The sequence below is a fragment of the Podarcis bocagei genome (genome assembly GCF_964188305.1).
Source record: "Podarcis bocagei genome assembly, chromosome: 1".
Lineage (NCBI taxonomy): Eukaryota > Metazoa > Chordata > Lepidosauria > Squamata > Lacertidae > Podarcis > Podarcis bocagei.
Window position 1 is genome coordinate 124,884,867 of NC_138125.1, and position 19,707 is coordinate 124,904,573.

The following is a 19,707-nucleotide window of genomic DNA, read 5'->3' on the forward strand; positions in this document are numbered from 1 at the left end:
TGTAATGGACTTTTCATTTCCTGACCATTGGGCTATGCTGGCTCATAGCTGTCAAGTGTCCCTTATTTGAAGGGACAGTCCCTTATTCCAGCGCCATGTTCCGCTGCTGTCCCTTATTGATGGATGTCCCTTAAATGATGTCCCTTAAATTTCAAAGGAAGCAGCTCCTCTCCCTCCCTCCCTGCCGGCCAGGGAGGAGGAAGGCTCCAACTGTGTTGCTTGGCTGTGTTGCTCACCCAATAAGAAGTCTAAGAACGACTGGGGGGTGGAGTTTGCATGCCTTGTGTGTGTGGCTAGTTAATGCAAGCTGAGAGGTTTTTTGAATGCTGGATACCATTTTGTTGCACGTGCTGCTGCAAACTTTGCAGTGCAAAGCCAGGCCGGGGAGCCATCTTAAGTTGAGGCTGCATAGGCCTTGTGGTGCAAGTGATTCAGATTCTATTCAGTTGAACCTCTGGTTACAAAGTTGGCTGGACAGTGTTCTCGAAGCTACCAGCATGAGTTTGACCAGACTGCAGGAGGACAGGAAGACTGGAGTGCCTGGAACAGGTGAGGCTGCAGGTCCCTTATTTTGGCTGCTGGTCCCTTATTTTCAAGGCTGCTGGTCCCTTATTTTCAAATCTGTAAGTTGACAGCTATGTGCTGGTTTGGGCTGATATTCAACATCTGGAAGGTCCTGTGTGTTGGCTACCCCTGGCCTTGAATAAAAACCAAAGTTTCCCTGTACTTTGCAAGGAGAGATGAAGCACAAGTGGTCAAGATGTTTCTTAAGGAAAACACCTGCCTGCCTGCCAGTTCCCCACCTGTGCTAAGCCAAGGGAGGGGGGAGGGAGTTGCAAACAGCAATTTAGACAGGTATACAATGCCTCTCCACAAGTTCACCAAAGAATCACCTGTCTCATGAGGTCCAGCTGCAGATACATTGTGTGGAGCTGCATTTTTTCCTTTAGGAAGTCTTGCTGGGTCATACCACAGGGCTCATTTTCTGCAAAAACAGACCAAAGAAGAATTCCTGTGTTACGGCATTACATTTAAAGAACACTCTTAAGTTTGTGGAACTTTTTTAAAAAGAAAAGTAAAACCATATAGTTCAACAGCTGGAATGTATTTAGGAGAGGGGAGTTCTGATTTTTTTTTTTTTTGTCCCCTTCAAAAGCAGAAGTGCTGTGAAAATCCGGAACCTATTCCTGCGCATTATAGACAAAGGTCTTAAGACCAACTTCCTTGTTAACGATGCTTAGGGAAACTGGTACTAATTGCATCCTCAAAGCCCACATATATATTGTGTCGTTCAACAGAAGAGTAAACCCTTGAGGGCGGACTTAGAATCTTATCTCAAAAAACCAATGTTCCCAAACCCACAAGCTGTTCATAGGCAGCCGATTTAGAGTGTAATGAGAGGGAAACAAAGTTACCGTATTTTTTGCCCTATAGGACGCAGTTTTTCCCTCCAAAAATGATGGGGAAATGTGTGTGCGTCCTATGGGGGTGAATGCAGGCTTTCACTGAAGCCTGGAGAGCGAGAGGGGTCGGTGCGTACCGACCCCTCTCGCTCTCCAGGCTTCAGGAAGCTCTGCGCAACCCTCGGGAGGCCGGCGCGACTTCGCGCCAGTCTCCCAAGGGTTGCGCAGAGCTGCCTGCATTCCGAAGCCTGGGGTGCGCTGAAGAGCACGCCCGGGCTTCGCGCAGCTCTCCGCAAGCCTGGGGAGACCGGCGCGACTTCCCGCCGGGCTCCCTAGGCTTGCGGATAGCAGGCTGTTCTCGGGGCTTGGGTTGGGGGAAGCTCGGGCTTCCCCCGCGCATGGGGTGGGAATAAATATTTTTTTCTTTAACCCCCCCCCAAAAAAACTAGGTGCGTCCTATGGGGTGGTGCATCCCATAGGATGAAAAATACGGTAAGTTTTTTCATTCATTCCTGTATTATTCCCTGGCAGATGAGCTTGTGGGATTTTCTGTCTCAGGTGCTGAAGCAAACTTAGCCAGCCACATCCTGGGACCCATGGAGGAGACGCCATTTGCCGCCCCACTTCAGGCAGCCATATGTTTTGCGCAGACCCTCCCCAAACCTTCATTTGCTGAGGTAATTTGCTAGAGGCACTTAGCCAAGTATGGTGTGTTCTCTCTCTCACACACACGCCCCTCAGCCCCCTCCCCCAGTTTATGTCCAGTTTCAGAGATCTGTTAGGATAAAAAAATATTAAATGGCGGAGGCCAGCATTTTTATAAAGGAAAAACAGCACATACAGAAAGGGTTAAGAGCTCCTCTCCCATCTGCCAATCTTCCCTTTCTGTTAAGGCCTCAGGCCGTCTTCATAATGTTAAGTCCTGCATTCTGTCCCTGAGGAAACAATTGCCTGGCTCCAGAGAGAAAATGTATGGTCCCAAGGGTTTTTCTAAAAAAAAATTCTTTTAAGGAAATAAGACTGAGAGAAAAGGACTACTGGATGGTTAAGTCCAGTCAAAGGCAGCTATGGGGTTGCGGCGCTCATCTCACTTTCAGGCCGAAGTTTGTCCACAGACAGGTAGGTCATGTGGCCATCTTCTAGCACAAGGGAACACCGTGACGGAAACCAGAGCACACAGAAACACCATTTACTTTCCTGTCGCAATGGTACCTATTTAGCTACTTGCACTGGCGTGCTTTTGAACTGCTAAGTTGGCAGGAGCTGGAACAGAGCAACGGGAGCTCACCCTGTCATGGGAATTCGAACCGCCGACCTTCCGATCAGCAAGCCCAAGAGGCTCAGTGGTTTAGACCACAGTGCCACTTGTGTCCCTTTACCTTTTCTATAGTAAGTTTCGCATGAAAAGCCGGCCTCACCCTCAAATCACAACTCCCAACAAAGCAGTACAAGCATTTTACTAGAACCGTTATGGATCTGAACCCCTGCAAAGCTGAACTCCTCACCTCTGACCTGCAAGGTTTTGTATTTGAAGTCGTATTCGTCTTGCGCATCCTCCAGATTTTTGATGATCTGTTCGATTTCCTGGAAAAGCAATGACCTCGTTTTCGGCATTCAAGCTTACGCACGGGGAAATGGCAAAGAATTCTTAAATTGCCCCACCCACCTTTCTTCCTGGGAGCTCAGCTTATCCCTCCCACCCCCTTTTATCTCTGCAACAACTCTGAGGGGTAAGGTTAGGCTAAGAGAGACAGAGACTGACTGGCCCAGGAACACCCAGTGAGATGTGTCTGAGTAGAGATTTGAACCCAAGCCTCCCCATTCCTAGTCCAACACCTGAACCACTATACCATACTGGCTCCTTATTATAGTGAGGTTTCAAGGACCGAAGGGAGAGACCGTTTAGTCATGACTTGTCTAAGTAAACCAATTTAGACATCTAGGATAGTCAGTGACACAGTAAAGACATTCACACTTAACTCTGGTTAACTTTAACACTGGTTCAGATTCCAAACGTACAGGGATTGTGGAATGTGCATTGAGACACTAAAAAAACCTGTTGGTGGTGCTGGGTTAAGAAATCCCGCAAAGATGCAATGCTTAACACATCGTTTTTCCATTGGTCCCAATCTGGCATGGGGCTTCAGCGAATCGGATGCTCCCAGACCATCCCTGGGACCACTCTTAACCATGATGATGCAAAAAGGTTCTGCACTCATTCTAAACCATGGTTTCCCAACCATAACCATGGCTTAAATCAACCTTCCCTAAGCTTGGTTATGGATTTGGTATGACAACTACCATTAGGATCTAGCTGGCTAGGGCTAAAGCTCATAGTCTAGCAATATCTTGTGGACCAGCATTGGGAAAGGCTAGTTTAGGCAATTTCAATGAAATTGAAAACAATGTAGGGCTTAACATGTATGTTTATTTAATTATTGCCCATCCTTCACCCCAAGAAACCAGCGTGGGTTGCAGCATTAAAAACAAATATTAAAACAACTTACAAACATAATGTGGGTTTCTAAAAACACTGTCTGGAAAGGGCGATAGCCCAACCACTCTTTGGTTGAAAATTTGTGGTTGCGTTTCTTCCCGTGAGATACCAAGTGAAATAAACTTGCAAGAAAGCAGACAACAAAACTCTACAGCAGCACTGATGAGGTAGAGCCCCCTGGTCGACTCCAAAGATGAACAAACCCCTGTCCAAATGCGGCGAGGAAAGACAAGTCCAGTATTTTGCTCTCGCACCTCTCAGCATGCCTTCAAGTGCTTTTCGTCAACAAGTTTCAGCTTAAGAACTCCTGGACTCTCAATACTTACAGTGACATTATCCTTCACGCTTTTGACTTTCGCATCCAGTTCCTTCACTCTGCCCAGCACTACTGTGTTCTGCACATTCCCCATCTGCATCTGGAATGGAAACGAGAATGCATGACGACATGCAGGAGGGACGAAGGACTACAACACCCATCACCCCTGACCAATGCCCATGCTGGCAGGGACCGATGAGAGATTGACAGCATCTGAAGGTCTGCAGTTTGTCCACCCGCATGGCTACGTACAAGAAACTAAACCCCCAAAACAAATTATTCTCTACAAGGGACGGGCAAACTGAGCACCTGCTCACTTGGAGAAATCTTTCAAATCAACACAGTCCCACCCATGTGTTTTCAAACGTAAATCTCACTTCAGCAACCCGGCGTGGAGAATAATAGAAGGGTAATAATAACCTCACTCCTCAAATCTTTATAAAGAGTGCATGCCAGAAGCACGTGAGCCACTGACTCAATACTGCCATCTCCACAGGAACATAACCGTTTTCCCAGTGGAATCGACCCTCAAGTACCAGCCGAAGGCAGTACAGTATAATTCAATCTTGCAAAAGTGAAAGCGCGTCTGTATTTTGGAATTGTTAAATTTTGCAAATAGGGCGCCAAAGTGTCAAAATGACTAGGTGGAAAATAATCATACCATGGACAAAACTTCCTTAATGTGGCCAGATTATTCTGTCGCTTGATCTCTTACTCCCAGGTATATGGGAGTCTTGACGGGATTTTAGACTCCAGGGAAAGGAGATGCAGACTACAAAAATGAAAGTCCTACGGACGCTGCAATGCTTTGTGAATTCCAGCATTCCAGGGAACGCCTGGCTTCAGGCACAATGTTCTTGGGGCGGTTAGTACCGTTGGTTTCAAAGGGAATTGGGGCTGAATTGGACGTCATGGGAAACTGCATTTGTTTGCTGATGTTTTTTAACGCAGCCATGGTGCCTGATCAGGATTGGAACCATAATGCTAAAAGTGGGGGGTATTTCCTTTGAAAGGAAGTTGTCGTCAGCATCAATAGTAGCTTTGCTTCCAGAGCAGATAGCAGCTTTAGAGAAAGGAACCCATTTCTGTTAGGATCACAGTTCTGGGAGTGGGGCTGGCAGGGGAAACCAAACTCACTCTTCTTTCCTGCAATCCCAGTTGGATCCCTACCACTGGGTGCAGCTTAAGCAAAATAAATAAAACCAGATATGCAAAACGTAATGTTGCATTTTCAGTATCATCTAGCTTAACGGTGGCTTGAAGGTGACTTACGGTTCAACATGAAAGCAAACATATTTGGAAATACAGCCGCCAGTTTTGTCCAAAAATTGCATGTGCTGCCCAATTACAAAGCTTATAAACAATAACATTAAACTGCAGGTAAGAAAACATAACCAATAAATAAGTTAAAACAGATTTTAGATAGAAATTTAAACAGATACGGCTTTTTTAAAAAAACTTGCGTCCTAAAGCAGGCACTGGGTGAGACTCTCTTGGCTGCAGCGAGATTGTTCCACTTAAAATTTATGGCTTGTTGTATATTGAAAGAAAGCTACATGAAAATGATGTACTGTTGGTATTTGACTCCAGTAAAACTAGCAAAAATGTACAAAAACCTCCATTTATGTTGGAAGTGTAAAGGTAAAGAAGGTTATTTTTACCACATGTAGAGGACATGTAAAATAGGAAGAGACTTCTGGGAAATGAGATACAATGAATTGAAAAAAAAGGTTTAAGATAACGCTGTACTGTTTTTAACACTGATTGTGAGCAGCCCAGAGTGGCTGGGGAAACTCAGCCAGATGGGCGGGGTATAAATAATAAATTATTATTATTTTATCAAAAAACCAGAAGCCTTTTTACTAGGGTTTTAACAGGAGACGAAATAACAAAAGAATAAAAAAGAATATGTAGGCGACAACAGCCGCAAGAATGCTACTTGCACAGATGTGAAAGGAAGAGAAAGTCTCAACTAAAGAAGAGTGAATAACCAAGATGGACGGACTATGCCGAAATGGCCAAGATGACCGTGAGGATCAGGCACCAAGATGACAATAAATTCAGTCAAGAGTGGGGAAAGTTTATAGAATATCTTAAAGGCCACTGTGTATACTTAAAAACGTTAGCAGGATTGCTGTAACACTTATAATGTAATATTAGTTAAGGTAGAAAACGAGATAAAATGGATTAGACAAATGTAATTAGATGCAAAAAATATAGAGGGGAATTGGAAATCAGGAGTGGGGGAGGGGGAAGTCCGAGGTACCTAAGTAATCCCGGGAGTGTAAAAACTGAAAATGATGTGAATGTATAACAACATTGTTTAAAAAATGAAATATTAAAAAACCCCAAGAGTAATTTTAAAAAAGAGATTGTTCCACAGCTGAGGTGCCAGCACTAAGAAGGCTCTGCCATTCACTTGTTTTAACTTTGATGACACCCAGGTCTAGCAACAACAGAAGCACCCAAAGACAATCGCAGGCTCTGAGCAGACTTGACAGTGAAGGAGATCTTCTTGGAAGTCCACCCTGAGCTTCAGCATATAATGTTGAGGCAGCACTCCACATGGTGTGCTGTGTGAATGTCGCTGTGGATCTCTAGAGCAGTGTTTCCCAACCTTTTTTGGGCAAAGGCACACTTGTTTCATGAAAAAAATCTCAAGGCACACCACCATTACAGCCCCGTGACGTCGGGAGGGACGCATGAAAGTGTAAGTTTCAATTTTTTCCCCTCCCCCTTGCCTTCCTTCTGTGCCAACCGCCAAAAAGCCAAGAAAAAAGCCAAGACTTTAGGGCAGCAGGTCGACACGGAAGAAGCTCCTACCTAAGGACAGGTGCGACGGCCGTGTCCTCTTCTGCCACACTTGGCAGCCCTGCCTCACGGTCGTGACTCCCACCCTGATTTCTCCCCGCAGGTTGAGCGGCACAGGCAGCCCAATGTGTCCAGCCCAGACACAAGCCCCGCTTCCCCACTCTAGATCCTGAATGCGACCAAGTGCTCTGGACTCCCGAGCAGGGTGGGAAAGAGGACTCGCATCTGGTAGCCTCCGGGCTCCTCGCCTGCTCGAGGGATGGCATTGCAGGCAAGCTGCCGGCCGTCGCCATCACCGCCCCCTCATGCGAGTGGACCTGCCCGGAGTGGTGGGCCGGGGGAGGCTCGCTCTCTGTGGGGATGTGGCCCGCACGCGTGGCCCCGCTTCCTCCTGCCCAGGGCTGAGCTCCTTACCCGCGATCTCGGTCTCGCGCACGCGGATCCCACTTATTCCGAAGCTCGCGCCACTAGCCGGGGCTCTCACACCGTGCCAGGGCGAGGCGGCGCGGCCCACTGACGTCATCGCGGCTCGCCACCGCCCTCGACTTCCCTGTTCCCTCCCCTCCCTCGGGTCGCCGTGGTTACAGAGGACTGCAAGCTGCTCGGATGAGCGTGGGGCATTAAGTGGGAGAAGGAAAATTAAAATTAAAACTCGCCTGAAGGCCGCCTCTCCGGATATTAAGCTATCTTTCGAATTTTTTAATTTTTCCCGCGGCACACCAGGCAACGTCTCGCGGCACACTAGTGTGCCGCGGAACACTGGTTGGGAAACACTGCTCTAGAGGATATCTCTCAACGACATGATGCTGTTTGCCCAGAGACAAAAAAGCGAGGGAGAAAACAGTTACCTTATCTACTTCCTCAGCCACCTTGAGGATTTTCTCTTCTTCGTGCAGACACTTGGAGATCATCATGGCCATGAACATGGGGTCTTCCTCAAACGTGTTCTAGAATACACCATAAAGAACAGGTTAATGCGAGCTGGCCCAGCTTCTCTCTCTTTTTGTTACATTTGCCTATAAAATAACAACAACAGGAGGAACTAAACAACATTGAGCAGGGCATCCTCAGGTTTCGACGTCCCGTCAAACTCAAATAAAAAAAGATGCCGAGTACTCAACCACACAACAGGTGAGCTGCCAAGAAGCAGAAGTAGAACCTATTCACACATGCACCTGGGCAAACCATAGTCCCGGGGAAAATCTGCACCTATTTATGCTCATCTCAGTATTTTGCATTTCTGAAGACAGATCACAAGTATCCAACATCCTTCAGAGAGCCACCTTATTGCAGGTAGAGAGTCAATATGCATAAACTTCACTACTGCAGCTGTTATGTAGCAGCCCAAATTTGGGGGGCCAGTTCAACACACAAGATCCAAGATTGTGGACCAGTAAGTGTTGAACAAACATTAAAAGGGGGGGGGGGATCTGCCAACGTTACCCTTGATTTGAAGACATGCTAAAATTTTCTGGACCGTAATACACAAAGCTATTGGCTGTGAAGTACCGTATTTTTCACTCTATAAGACGCACTTTTCCCCTCCTAAAAAATAAGGGAAAATGCGTGTGCATCTTATGGAGCGAATGCAGGCTGCGCGGCTACCCCAGAAGCCAGAACAGCAAGAGGCTATCCCAGAAGCCAGATCCTTCTTGCTGTTCTGGCTTCTGGGATTCAGAATATATTTTTTTCTTGTTTTCCTCCTCCAAAAACTAGGTGCGTCTTATCAGCTGGTGTATCCTATAGAGCGAAAAATACGGTAATTGCATGCATTCATTTGAAGCACTACGATACCACTTTAAACATTCCCCCAAGAGAGTTTTGGGAGCTATAGTTTGTTACAGATGCTAAGAGTTGTTAGGGGACCAACTCCTCTCCTGTATTGAGAGGTTTTTAATGTTTGAGGTTTTTCTATGTGCTACATAAGCTGCCCAGAGTGTCTGGGGAAACCCAGCCAGATGGATGGGGTATAAATAATAAAATTATTATTCCAGTCCCAGAGGTACAATTTCAAGAGTACCCTATGAAGATGGATTGACTGGATAAATAAAATTGGTTTAGCAGTGTTCTTAGACTGTTCTCATTTGTTTCACTGGTACGTGACCAGGAAAACATCCAGCATTTACTTGGGGACACTATCAAGGCCCTTCTGAACGGAAGGATCATGGCGAGATCCTTGCATGAATGAAGAGCGTATGTAAACCATGTGAATAATTTTACTTTTTTTTTTACAGAGATACTTCTCATTCACAGGGACATTACCTGTAGGTTACGTTTGCTCTTCCTAATGTTGTGCTGAAGTAAAAAGTTGTTTTCCTGTGTGAAGCGGCTGTATTGGTCATCCAGTTGAGACAGCAGGTTATGGAACAGCAGAGTCGCCTGTGAAACATCGCTAGCAGCATGGTCCCTGGGAGATGGAGCAATGGAAGATGTTGACTTTCAGCCTTTTTACCCTTCCACAAACCTTCTTGCAAGGTCCCCCGCCCCTCCAGCAGCCTATTTTGGTTTATTATTTGCAGCAGCAATCCCAAATAACAATACTGCACAGCAGCTAGAATCAAATAGGTACAAATAAAGCAGACAGGTGTGCCACCATTATGTTTCGGGTTGGAGCAGCACCAGGTACCAGTGTCAGAAACTCAAGATATAGAAGCTACATGCCAAATGGCTCCTTAAACCAAGGTTGCAGTCGCCAAAACAGAATGTCTAGTTGCCATTTTGGGGCAAGACGGCTCTGAAGTCTTGCTTTGCAAATGATGGACTGGTTGTGATCGATTCTCAGTTGAACATCTGGCTTGTTCAGATGACAACCTTGAGCTAGGATGAGAAGTTTGAGAACTTGAAGAAGAAAAGTCACTTGATCCAGGGACACTTCACATATATACAGTGGTACCTTGGTTCTCAAACGCCTTGGTACTCAAACAACTTGGAACCCAAACACTGCAAACCTGGAAGTAAGTGTTCCAGCTTGCAAATGTTTTTCGGAAGCTGAACGTGCTCTGGGTTATTTGTAGGGCATAGGAATTCGTTCTTTTTTCCTTTCCTTTTTTTAAAATACAGTGGTACCTCTGGTTAAGTACTTAATTCATTCCGGAGGCCCGTTCTTAACCTGAAACTGTGCTTAATCTGAAGCACCACTTTAGCTAATGGGGCCTCCCGCTGCTGCTGTGCCGCTGGAGCACGATTTCTGTTCTCATCCTGAAGCAAAGTTCTTAACCTGAAGCACTATTTCTGGGTTAGTGGAGTCTGTAACCTGAAGCATATGTAACCTGAAGTACCACTGTATAGTCCAGCCTACCACATGGTCTGAGGGACGGTGGACCGACCCATGGCTGAAAAAGGTTGCTGACCCCTGTTATAACGCTTTATCACTACCCGAAGGAGTCTCAAAGCGGCTAACATTCTCCTTTCCCTTCCTCCCCCACAACAAACACTCTGTGAGGTGAGTGGGGCTGAGACTTCAGAGAAGTGTGACTAGCCCAAGGTCACCCAGCAGCTGCATGTGGAGGAGCGGGGAATCCAACCTGGTTCACCAGATTACGAGTCCACCGCTCTTAACCACTACACCACACTGGCTCTGGTTATAGATCAATGGTCTCGTTAGATAGTAAAATTCAGGTTAAATTGCTTTTTTAGGTTTTTTATTTAAAAAGTCTGGAATGGATTAATCCATTTTTGCATTATGGGAATGCGTGCCTTTGATTTTGGAACGGACTTCCGGAACGGATTCAGTTTGAGGACCAAGGTACCACTGTATTGGCCTATTCCGACCTCTTTCTTAACGATATCTGCTACTGCTCAGGAAAAGCAATTTCGTTCCAGAATTTCATTCCGATTGAGCAGATAAAACGTAACTGGTAGGGTGGGGTATTAGTGTGCAAAAACAGTCCAGATCCAATTATTCCTGGCTGGTGGAGATGTCAGGCACTTTTCACTTGGTCACAAGTGGTCAAGGACCAGATGCAAAATGAGCCTGTTAATTTCAAACACTGCCAGGTACCGTGATGTCGTGCAAGTAACATCCTCAACAGGATGACAAGACTTTAGTTGACAAGACTTAGGATGTCGTTGGCTCAACTTGCTTACATCTCAACATTAAGCTGGTTGCCAAACAAGGGCTTACAATAAAACATGTTTACTTGCTTTACCAAAACTTAGTTCCTATGCAAACATTATCTTTGGCACTTCTTAAAGCGTTTTGACAGGAGCAAATTAGGCCATGCAGAGTTTGGAACACAATCTTATCATTTGACATCTCAAACACAAGTTGGCCTCTCACCAGTCTTGGGCTTCCAGCCACTGCGCGAGATACTGTCGTATCTCCATGGGGAAACTGTCATCATAGAGTTGGTGCACTTGCTCCAGGAATTTCGAATCCAACTGCTGCAGTTTATACCACTGACTCATCCTGCAGAATCAAAAGGAGAACAGTTTTTAAGAATACTTACCGTAACGTTCTCTTATCACACACCTCAGTGGAGATTTTAGCTTCCTCTTCTCTGTGATCAGAATGGAACTGCAGGCGACCAAAAGTTTAGGAAGCTAGCAAAAGGCAGAGACCTGCAAGCCAGTAACTTGTGTGTTCACAAGGCTGCGCCATCAGAAATAATAATAATAATAATAATAATAATAATAATAATAATAATAATTAGTACAGCTTAGGCCCAGCTGTACTAAAAAGCAAACTTGAATTCTGTGCCAAGCAACACTGCATTTTATAATGTTTAATATACAATGTCTTACTACCGTATTTTTCGCCCCATAAGACGCACTTTTTCCCCTCCAAAAATGAAGGGAAAATCTGGGTGCGTCTTATGGGGCGAATGCAGGCTTTCGCTGAAGCTTGAAGAGCGAGAGGGGTCGGTGCGCACCGACCCCTCTCGCTCTCCAGGCTTCAGGAAGATATCCGCCGCCCAGGCAGCCCTGTGGGAGGTCCCACAGGGTTGCCTAGGCTGCGGATAGCAGCCTGCTTCTCGGAGCGTCGGGCGCCCTGAAGGCAGGGTGCGCAAGGCTTGGGGCGGCAGCGGACTGCTTGCCGGCATGCAGAAGCTTGGGGCGCGCTGACCTCAGCATGCCCCAAGCTTCTGGATTAGCGCAGGGGTCCGCTAGCCCTGGGAGAGGCTCCGGCTCTCCCACGCTAGCGGAGACCTTGCCGGCACGCAGAAGCTTGGGGCGCGCTGAGCTCCGCACGCCCCAAGCTCCTGGTGTAGCGCAGCGCACCTGGGGGGGAAATAAAATTTTTTTCCTTCATTTCCCCCCCTAAAATCTAGGTGCGTCTTATGGGCCGGTGCGTCTTATGGGGCGAAAAATACGGTATGTTTCTATACGTGCTGTAAGCCGCCCAGAGCGGCTGGGGAAACCTGGCCAGATGGGCAGGGTATGAATTATTATTATGCTATACGAACAGCACAATTTTTCTGCCTTTGCAACAGGGAGTAAAAAGGCTAGTGGAGGAATTGTAAGGGTGAAAAATGGGGATGAGCAGGACTTAGGCTGCAATCCTATACCCACTTACCTGGGAGTAAGCCGCACTGAATGCAACAGGGCTTACTTTTATAGCATTCTTCTGTTATAAGGTTAGGTGGATAGTGCATGTAGGTACAAATAATTTACCTTTTTTTCGTCCCATAGGACGCTCCATCCCATAGGACGCACCTAGTTTTTTTGGGGGGGAAATAAAGGGGGGGAAAATTTCCTTTATTTCCCCCCCCAAAAAAAAGCAGGTCGGGGAAACAGAACCAGGTCAAGGAACAGCGGGATGGCGGCGCTGCGCCTTCCTGCTGTCCCCCGAGCTTGTGGGGCTGGCCGATGTCTGCCCCGCGCGAGGGGCGCTCTGCATCAGGGCGCCCCCCCCCCGCGGGGCGGCAGGCTGCTATCCGCAGCGTGGGGAGCCCTGCGGGGAACTCCTGCAAGGCTCCCCACGCTGCGGATGTCTGCCTGGCGCGGGGGACGCTCTGCTTCAGGGTGCCCCTCGCGCTGGGCGGCAGGCTGCTATCCGCAGCGTGGGGAACCTTGCGGGGAACTCCTGCAAGGCTCCCCACACTGCGGATGTCTGCCGGGCGCGGGGGGCACTCTGCTTCAGGGCGCCCCTCGCGCTGGGCGGCAGGCTGCTATCCGCAGCCTAGACATCCCTGCGGGACCTCCCGCAGGGCTGCCTAGGCTGCGGATGTGTTCCCGAAGCCTGGAGAGCGAGAGGGGTCGGTGCGCACCGACCCCTCTCGCTCTCCAAGCTTCAGCAAAAGCCTGCATTCGTCCCATAGGACGCACCCAGATTTCCCCTTCATTTTTGGAGGGGGAAAAGTGCGCCCTATAGGGCGAAAAATACGGTAAAATGTACAGGACAATTGCCAAACTGTTTGGCATGTGGACACATCCTGCAAAAAGTTCAGAAATCTCCCCCCTCTTGTGACTTACATTAATTCAGCAACTGGAGAAAAGAGGTGCAATCTAACCCCTAAGTTAAGCAGTATCGCACACCACTGGGTTCAGTGGGCAAGATTTAACAGGCATGCTTTTAATCGTTCCCCACTGAAATCAGAGGGACAAAATAATGCTTAATTTGAACGGGATGATGCTCAGTGCATTTCTGCATTGGCCCCAAACAGATCGCAATCTGGACCAAGACAAGTAGGGAGAAATAACCCAATCTTTAGCACCTTAATAACCAATTCCCTCTTGTTTTGCTTTAATTCTGCCATGGGCGTAGCCAGGATTTATGTTGGGCAGGGGGCAGGACTTCTATCTGGCTCTGTCTAGCAGATTCAGAATGAAACGTCTCAACAACAGCTGTTTTAAATTGTTTTCTTTTGACCCCAGAATAATCTGTCAAAATCTTACGTCATTTGACAACTAGAAGGTAAATAAATAAAAAAAATCTGGGTGTACCTTTCATGCAGTTAAAGGGTATAATTTGCAAAATTACAAAAAACACGCCCTTTAAAAAACAACAACCCTGAACTAAAACAAGTTTTCTTGAATTTGCTGAAAACCAGTTCACACTTCCTTCTCAAATTCCTTTTTTCCAATGCAGTTTTTCTGTGCACGCTCAGTAAGCATAGCCCACTGAGACTCCCCTGTGACCTCTGACCTTAGCCAGGTCTTTATGCTCCGCAAGGGACTGAATGACCGCTCTATGGTCCAAGTAGTAGTGCAAGACTGAGCAAGAGAGATGGTCAGTCAGTATTCTAAATTTTGATGTTCTGCAGACAACGGCTCACACATTTGAGGGAAGGATAAAATAATATACCACATACATAAGTAACAAAAGCAGGCACTGCTAAATAAAGGTTCAAAATCAGAACTGCTGTCATTAGAATAATCAAGATTATGGAAGCAGAAAGAAATAAGAACTTTGCACCCTGAAATCCAACACACGGGAAGTCACCCTTAAAATATTCTAATACCAAATTAAACCATTTTTAAAATAATTGTATTGTAATTTGATATTGTGATAATGTGGCTCTTTTGGATCAATGTGATTAAAAATTAATAAAAATTATTATACAAAATCAGGCACTGATGTTTTCTACGGAAAAATACTTGCCAGGGAGGAAGATTGTTATATTTTTATTTATTTACTTGATGGGGGGGGGGGAGGTGCCCGCCCCTGGCTACGCATTCTGGCTCCGGAAAATAAGTGCAATCGCCAGCGAAGCTTGCAACACTCAAGGGTTTGCGACAAATTCCAAGAATGCAACTGTCCAGCCCCATCTCCCACGTATACTTGGAAGTCGCGTCCAGCTGCTTCCGAACAGAACTTGGCATGATGAAAAAACGAAAAATCTGAATGGCAAAAAAAAAGGTTTTTCCTGAGTAACTGGTGCATTTGCACAGGAGGGGGGAGAGAAAAAACTTCGAAACCACTCGCACCATAAATGTAAAGCACACTTGATGCATATTTTACACCCCCCCCCAAAAAAAAGAATCCTGGCACTATCAGTTTAAGCGCGCTGCGAATTCCAGTTCTGTGCGGAGTAAGCTACAGTTCCCCAATATATAGATACATATATATACAGTATAGACACACACACACACACATATATATATATATGGAAGGCAATGCCTAGAATGGATGCAGCCTTACTCTCGCATAAATCGGGGGAGCGCAGCCTTATTTTATATCCCGGCGTTGGAGAGACGCTTGCGCGAAGACCCTGGGAATCCGTAATAATAATAATAATAATAATAATAATTTATTATTTGTACCCCGCCCATCTGGCTGGGTTTCCCCAGCCACTCTGGGCGGCTTCCACAGAAACCAAAAAACACTAAAATATCATACATTAAAAGCTTCCCTGAATAGGGCCGCCTTAAGATGTTTTCTGAATGTCAGGTAGTTGTCCATCACCGTAAGGCCCAAGCAGACGGCTGGCCCTTTTTGCATGCATCTATCTCCCTTGCATTCTTGGAGAGCCCAAAACTACGGAAGCAAGCGGCACCTTGCTCCTTCTGCTTACCTGGCTGGTCTGCAGATGCCCCGGAGCGCGCGCCGATTCCCCCCTCCAATGCTCCCCGACTCTGTCTAAAACGAAAGTAAGCCGGACTAGGAAATAGCAAGCGGCGGCAGTAGCGCGACCAATCAGCGAGGCGTTGCTTTCGGCGAGCAACCATTCAGGAGAGTGTGTTCCGCCTTCTTTGAATAATAAGGCTGTTCCCACGATTGCGCTCTCCTCCCTCTCCGGCAAAAGCACAGCTGTAGCTTAGCAAAGGGGCCGTGCTATTATCGTCCTCTGATCTTGCTGTGTTCTTTTTGCAAACGTTTCCTAAAGCTAGCTAACGCGCGCTCTCTACCGTCTCCTCATTCTTGCCCTTTAAAAAAATAAATAAAAAGCATTGTTCCCCTTGGCAAGATAATGTGTGGGTGTGGATTTTTATGTATTTTAAAAATATCAAATGCAATACATATATCTCAGGGCTGTTGACAGATGTTTCTTTGACAGAATTTGACACTACTGCTGCTTTTTTTTTTTTAAATATATACTACCCTTCATCAAGAGATCCCAGAGGCAGTTCAAAGAATAAAATTCAAGATAAAGCACAGTAAATAATTAAGCAAAAACAACAAAACACCCTCCCCCTTCCCACAGATGCATTTAAAATGCTGTAGAATATTCATCAGCCAAAGGTTGGTTGAACAGGAGTGTTTTAACCTGGTGCTAAAAATATATAATGAAAGCACCAGGCGAATGTCCCTGGGGAGAGCATTCGATAGACAGGGAGCCACTGCAGAAAAGGCCCGTTCTTATGTTGCCACCCTCCAGATCTCACTTGGAAGAAGCGCACAAAGAAGGGGCTCTGTTTGTTCCAACAGGGACAAAAACCTCGAGGTTAGTGAGTTTGAGAGGATTGCACGATGAGGGCTTCCTAATTTTTGCATGTGCTTGGCACAAAATAATTAGCAATCCAGTCCTAGGTGGAATCTACAGATCCAAGGCTGTAGCAAAAAGGGGTTTCCTGCACAATGCTCTGTAGCTCTACTCTGAAGTTAGCCCCCCCTCCCAGTTGCATAGGATTAGCTCCCAGGTAAAAGCAGGTAAAAGGGACGCGGGTGGCGCTGTGGGTTAAACCACGGAGCCTAGGACTTGCCGATCAGAAGGTTGGTGGTTTGAATCCCCGCAACAGGCTGAGCTCTTGTTGTTCGGTGCCAACCTAGCAGTTTTAAAGCACGTCAAAAGTGCAAGTAGATAAATAGGTACTGCTCTGGTGGGAAGGTAAACGGCATTTCCGTGCGCTGCTCTGGTTCGCCAGAAGCGACTTAGTCATGCTGGCCACATGACCCGGAAGCTGTACGCCGGCTCCCTCGGCCAATAAAGCGAGATGAGCACCGCAACCCCCGAGTCGGCCACGACTGGACCTAATGGTCAGGGATCCCTTTACCTTTTTAAAAGCCTATCAGATTACAGATTCTGTTTAAATATTTGAAGCTTCCCTATGGTTTCGTACCTCCCCAAAGGTCAAGTCTTCACAGTTGTGTGTTTCCTTTAGCATCAGTAGTGTTGTAGGTAATATCTCAAACTCTTAGTAAACTATAGATATGGGGTGGAGAGGAGGGAAGATTTCACCCAACGTGGGACTTAAATCCACAACCCTGAGATTGAGAGTCTATCCCAGGAAATCAATTTCCTGTGTAGAACTTTTCTTACATTGATGCCACCAAAGTTACCACCCTTGAACAATGAAGCAAAGCTGCCAAGTTCAATATTATCAAGCTTTTCGGTAAGGCAAAGAACGGTCGGGGTCAAACATGCAGAACCCGCTAGGAAACCCCCAAGATCCCAGCCTGCTTTTTCCAGTCAAACCACACAGAAAGGGGAGGAGGCGGGTGCCGCGCCTGGGTGAAGGGCGGGAGGAGAGAGCTGTTCCTGGAACAGCACAGCCACACGTGCTTTCTGAGAAACAGGGACAAGTACGGGAAAGCCATCGTCCGCAATGAAAACGAAAGTTAAAAACGGTCCCACGTGGTGGGGGTTTGGGGAGGGAGAGGAGAAAGAGCTGGCTTCAGAGAGATGGCCGGGAGGATTGCTTTGACCTCCTTTCGATTTCAATAACCTCCTCTGAGTTAAAGAAAAGAAAGCAAAGCCCCAACTTACTATTGCAGTGTTTCGGATCGACGCAAAGCGATATATGAGCGCGTCCATTGTAAAGCACTCTGAAAACAAGACAGGAACCCCGGAAGTTCAGAGGGGAGCTGTCAAGGAAATATTGGCATGGACTGAAATGGAAAATGTTGTAATTTGTTGCGTCTCCTGCACTGGCCAACATGGGGCGGCAGGGCTTAATAGATGTTGCCAGGGAGCCCAAATCTGGTTTCACATCCTTGCTTTTAAAACAGGATTGAAGTGGAAGTTAAGGGGGCCGGAGATGGTTAATAGTACCCAGTTTCTTACTTGCATGAAAGTTAGGAACACTACTCAATCAGAAAACTTTTTTAAAAAACACACGTATTATACACACACTAGTGTTTGTACTTCTCTGTACCCCAAAATAAACTCTGGTCGATCTCATATATTAACCAATTTTAGCATCTTCTCCGGTAGCAATGGAGAAAGTGAGAACTCCAGCATGAGCAGAATGCCTTCCTCTTACTACCATGGGCAAAGCTTGGTCCAGAAAGCATTTACCATAACTCTTTTGGTTCTGTGGTTGTTTCTAGTTCTCCTGTATACTAAGGCATTCATTCAAGCATGCTATTACACACAGAGAGAGACACATAGCTCTTGAAGGTTATGCAGTGATCAAGAACAACAGCATTCATTCTACATGCTTCATGTGTGAAAGTCCTTTCAGAGATTGAGAGGGGCTTGGGTAACTTCTAGTTTCTGAGACCCTGGCTGTTATAAAAATAAAAAATGACAACACAGGCACACACAAAAAAGACAGACATAATTTGAGTATTTATTTGACAAATGTTTTTTTCTACCCTTCTTCTGTGCAAATGCACCAATTCATCAGATAAATCTTTTTTTGCCATTAAGATTTTTTGTTTTTTCATTATTCACTAAGATACAGAAAACCAATGTAAAAAAACAATCCCAAACAGTAGTAAAAATAGACTATGGAGTCCTCTCTTAAAGGTAGTTCTTAACCCTTACCACCCACAGGAGGTAGTAGTCCCTCCCAGCTCTCACCTGGGATGTGGGGGGGGGGATCTAACTTTCATTCAATGTCACAGCTGATATTAAGCATGGTAAGCTGAGATATACTCGGAGTCGAGAGTGGATTTCATGCTCTTTATTCAGCTCATAGTGGTGAGGAGGAATGGAAGTTCCCCCAGAATGTCTGCTTTATATACATTATTTACACAATGGGCCCCATGTGATTGGCTAATTCCGGGATTCTCCTGTAGGCCAATCAGGTTGCGGATTCACTTCCACCTGGAGCTGGATTGGTTGGCTCCTGTGGACCAATCAGACTGCTGCATTTTGGATCCTATTCAACTTAGTACATAACATAAGCCCATTCCAATGTTCTTATCTCATAGTCAACTAGACTTAAAACTATAAAGACACAAAAATATAACAATTCTCTACCTTTCAACACCGACTTGAACCAGGCTCAGGTATCGGTAGTGGTTTCTTTATAAAATCAGCTGATAGTCATATTCACTATACACTCTCCAGCCAAGGGGGTCTGCTATTCTTTTGGCCATGCAAAAACCACTTGTCTTGGAGCTAGAAAATCCAGTTGTCAATCTGATGTCCAACCGTTTCTGGATGTGTGTCAATTTATTCAATATTTCCAATGCGGCTAGGCTTCAATGAAAGACCCAATATGCTTTCTCACATAATTATGTTGTTTGCAGTCACTCTAGCTTGTAGTTTTTAAGGCTGCTTTGAAGAGTTATTCACACATATGCATGTTTGGCTCAGTTCTTCATTGTATCAAGGTTTAATATATTGTAAGAGTAGATAGGTAGCCGTGTTGGTCTGCCATAGTCAAAATAAAAAAATTCCTTCCAGTAGCACCTTAAAGACCAACTAAGTTAGTTCTTGGTATGAGCTTTCGTGTGCATGCACACTTCTTCAGATACACTGAAACAGAAGTTGCCAGATCCTTCTATATAGTGAGAAGGTGGGGAGGGGTGTTACTCAGAAGGGTGGTGGGAATGGGAGATAGGCAGATAGCTGAGAGAGCCTCTTGACTTAGTTGGTCTTTAAGGTGCTACTGGAAGGAATTTTTTT

General features: G+C 46.0%; 1 protein-coding gene across 2 annotated transcripts in view; it reads right to left on the reverse strand.

Annotated features, from left to right (window-relative positions):
• The window catches only part of STAT1 (signal transducer and activator of transcription 1), a 44,817-nt gene extending 29,215 nt beyond the window's left edge, over positions 1-15,602 (reverse strand). The window contains exons 1-7 of one of the 2 annotated variants that reach the window (XM_081166820.1): positions 15,484-15,602; positions 11,307-11,435; positions 9,290-9,434; positions 7,876-7,974; positions 4,227-4,316; positions 2,909-2,987; positions 894-985 (exon numbers count right to left, since the gene is read on the reverse strand). In XM_081166820.1, coding sequence (XP_081022946.1) covers positions 894-985; positions 2,909-2,987; positions 4,227-4,316; positions 7,876-7,974; positions 9,290-9,434; positions 11,307-11,434 — 633 coding nt within the window. In that variant the 5' untranslated portion in view covers position 11,435; positions 15,484-15,602. Of the gene's footprint in view, positions 1-893; positions 986-2,908; positions 2,988-4,226; positions 4,317-7,875; positions 7,975-9,289; positions 9,435-11,306; positions 11,436-15,110; positions 15,131-15,483 lie in introns of those variants that run through there. The other variant, XM_081166819.1, reaches the window with a different exon arrangement.
• Between the last annotated feature and the right edge of the window lie 4,105 nt (positions 15,603-19,707).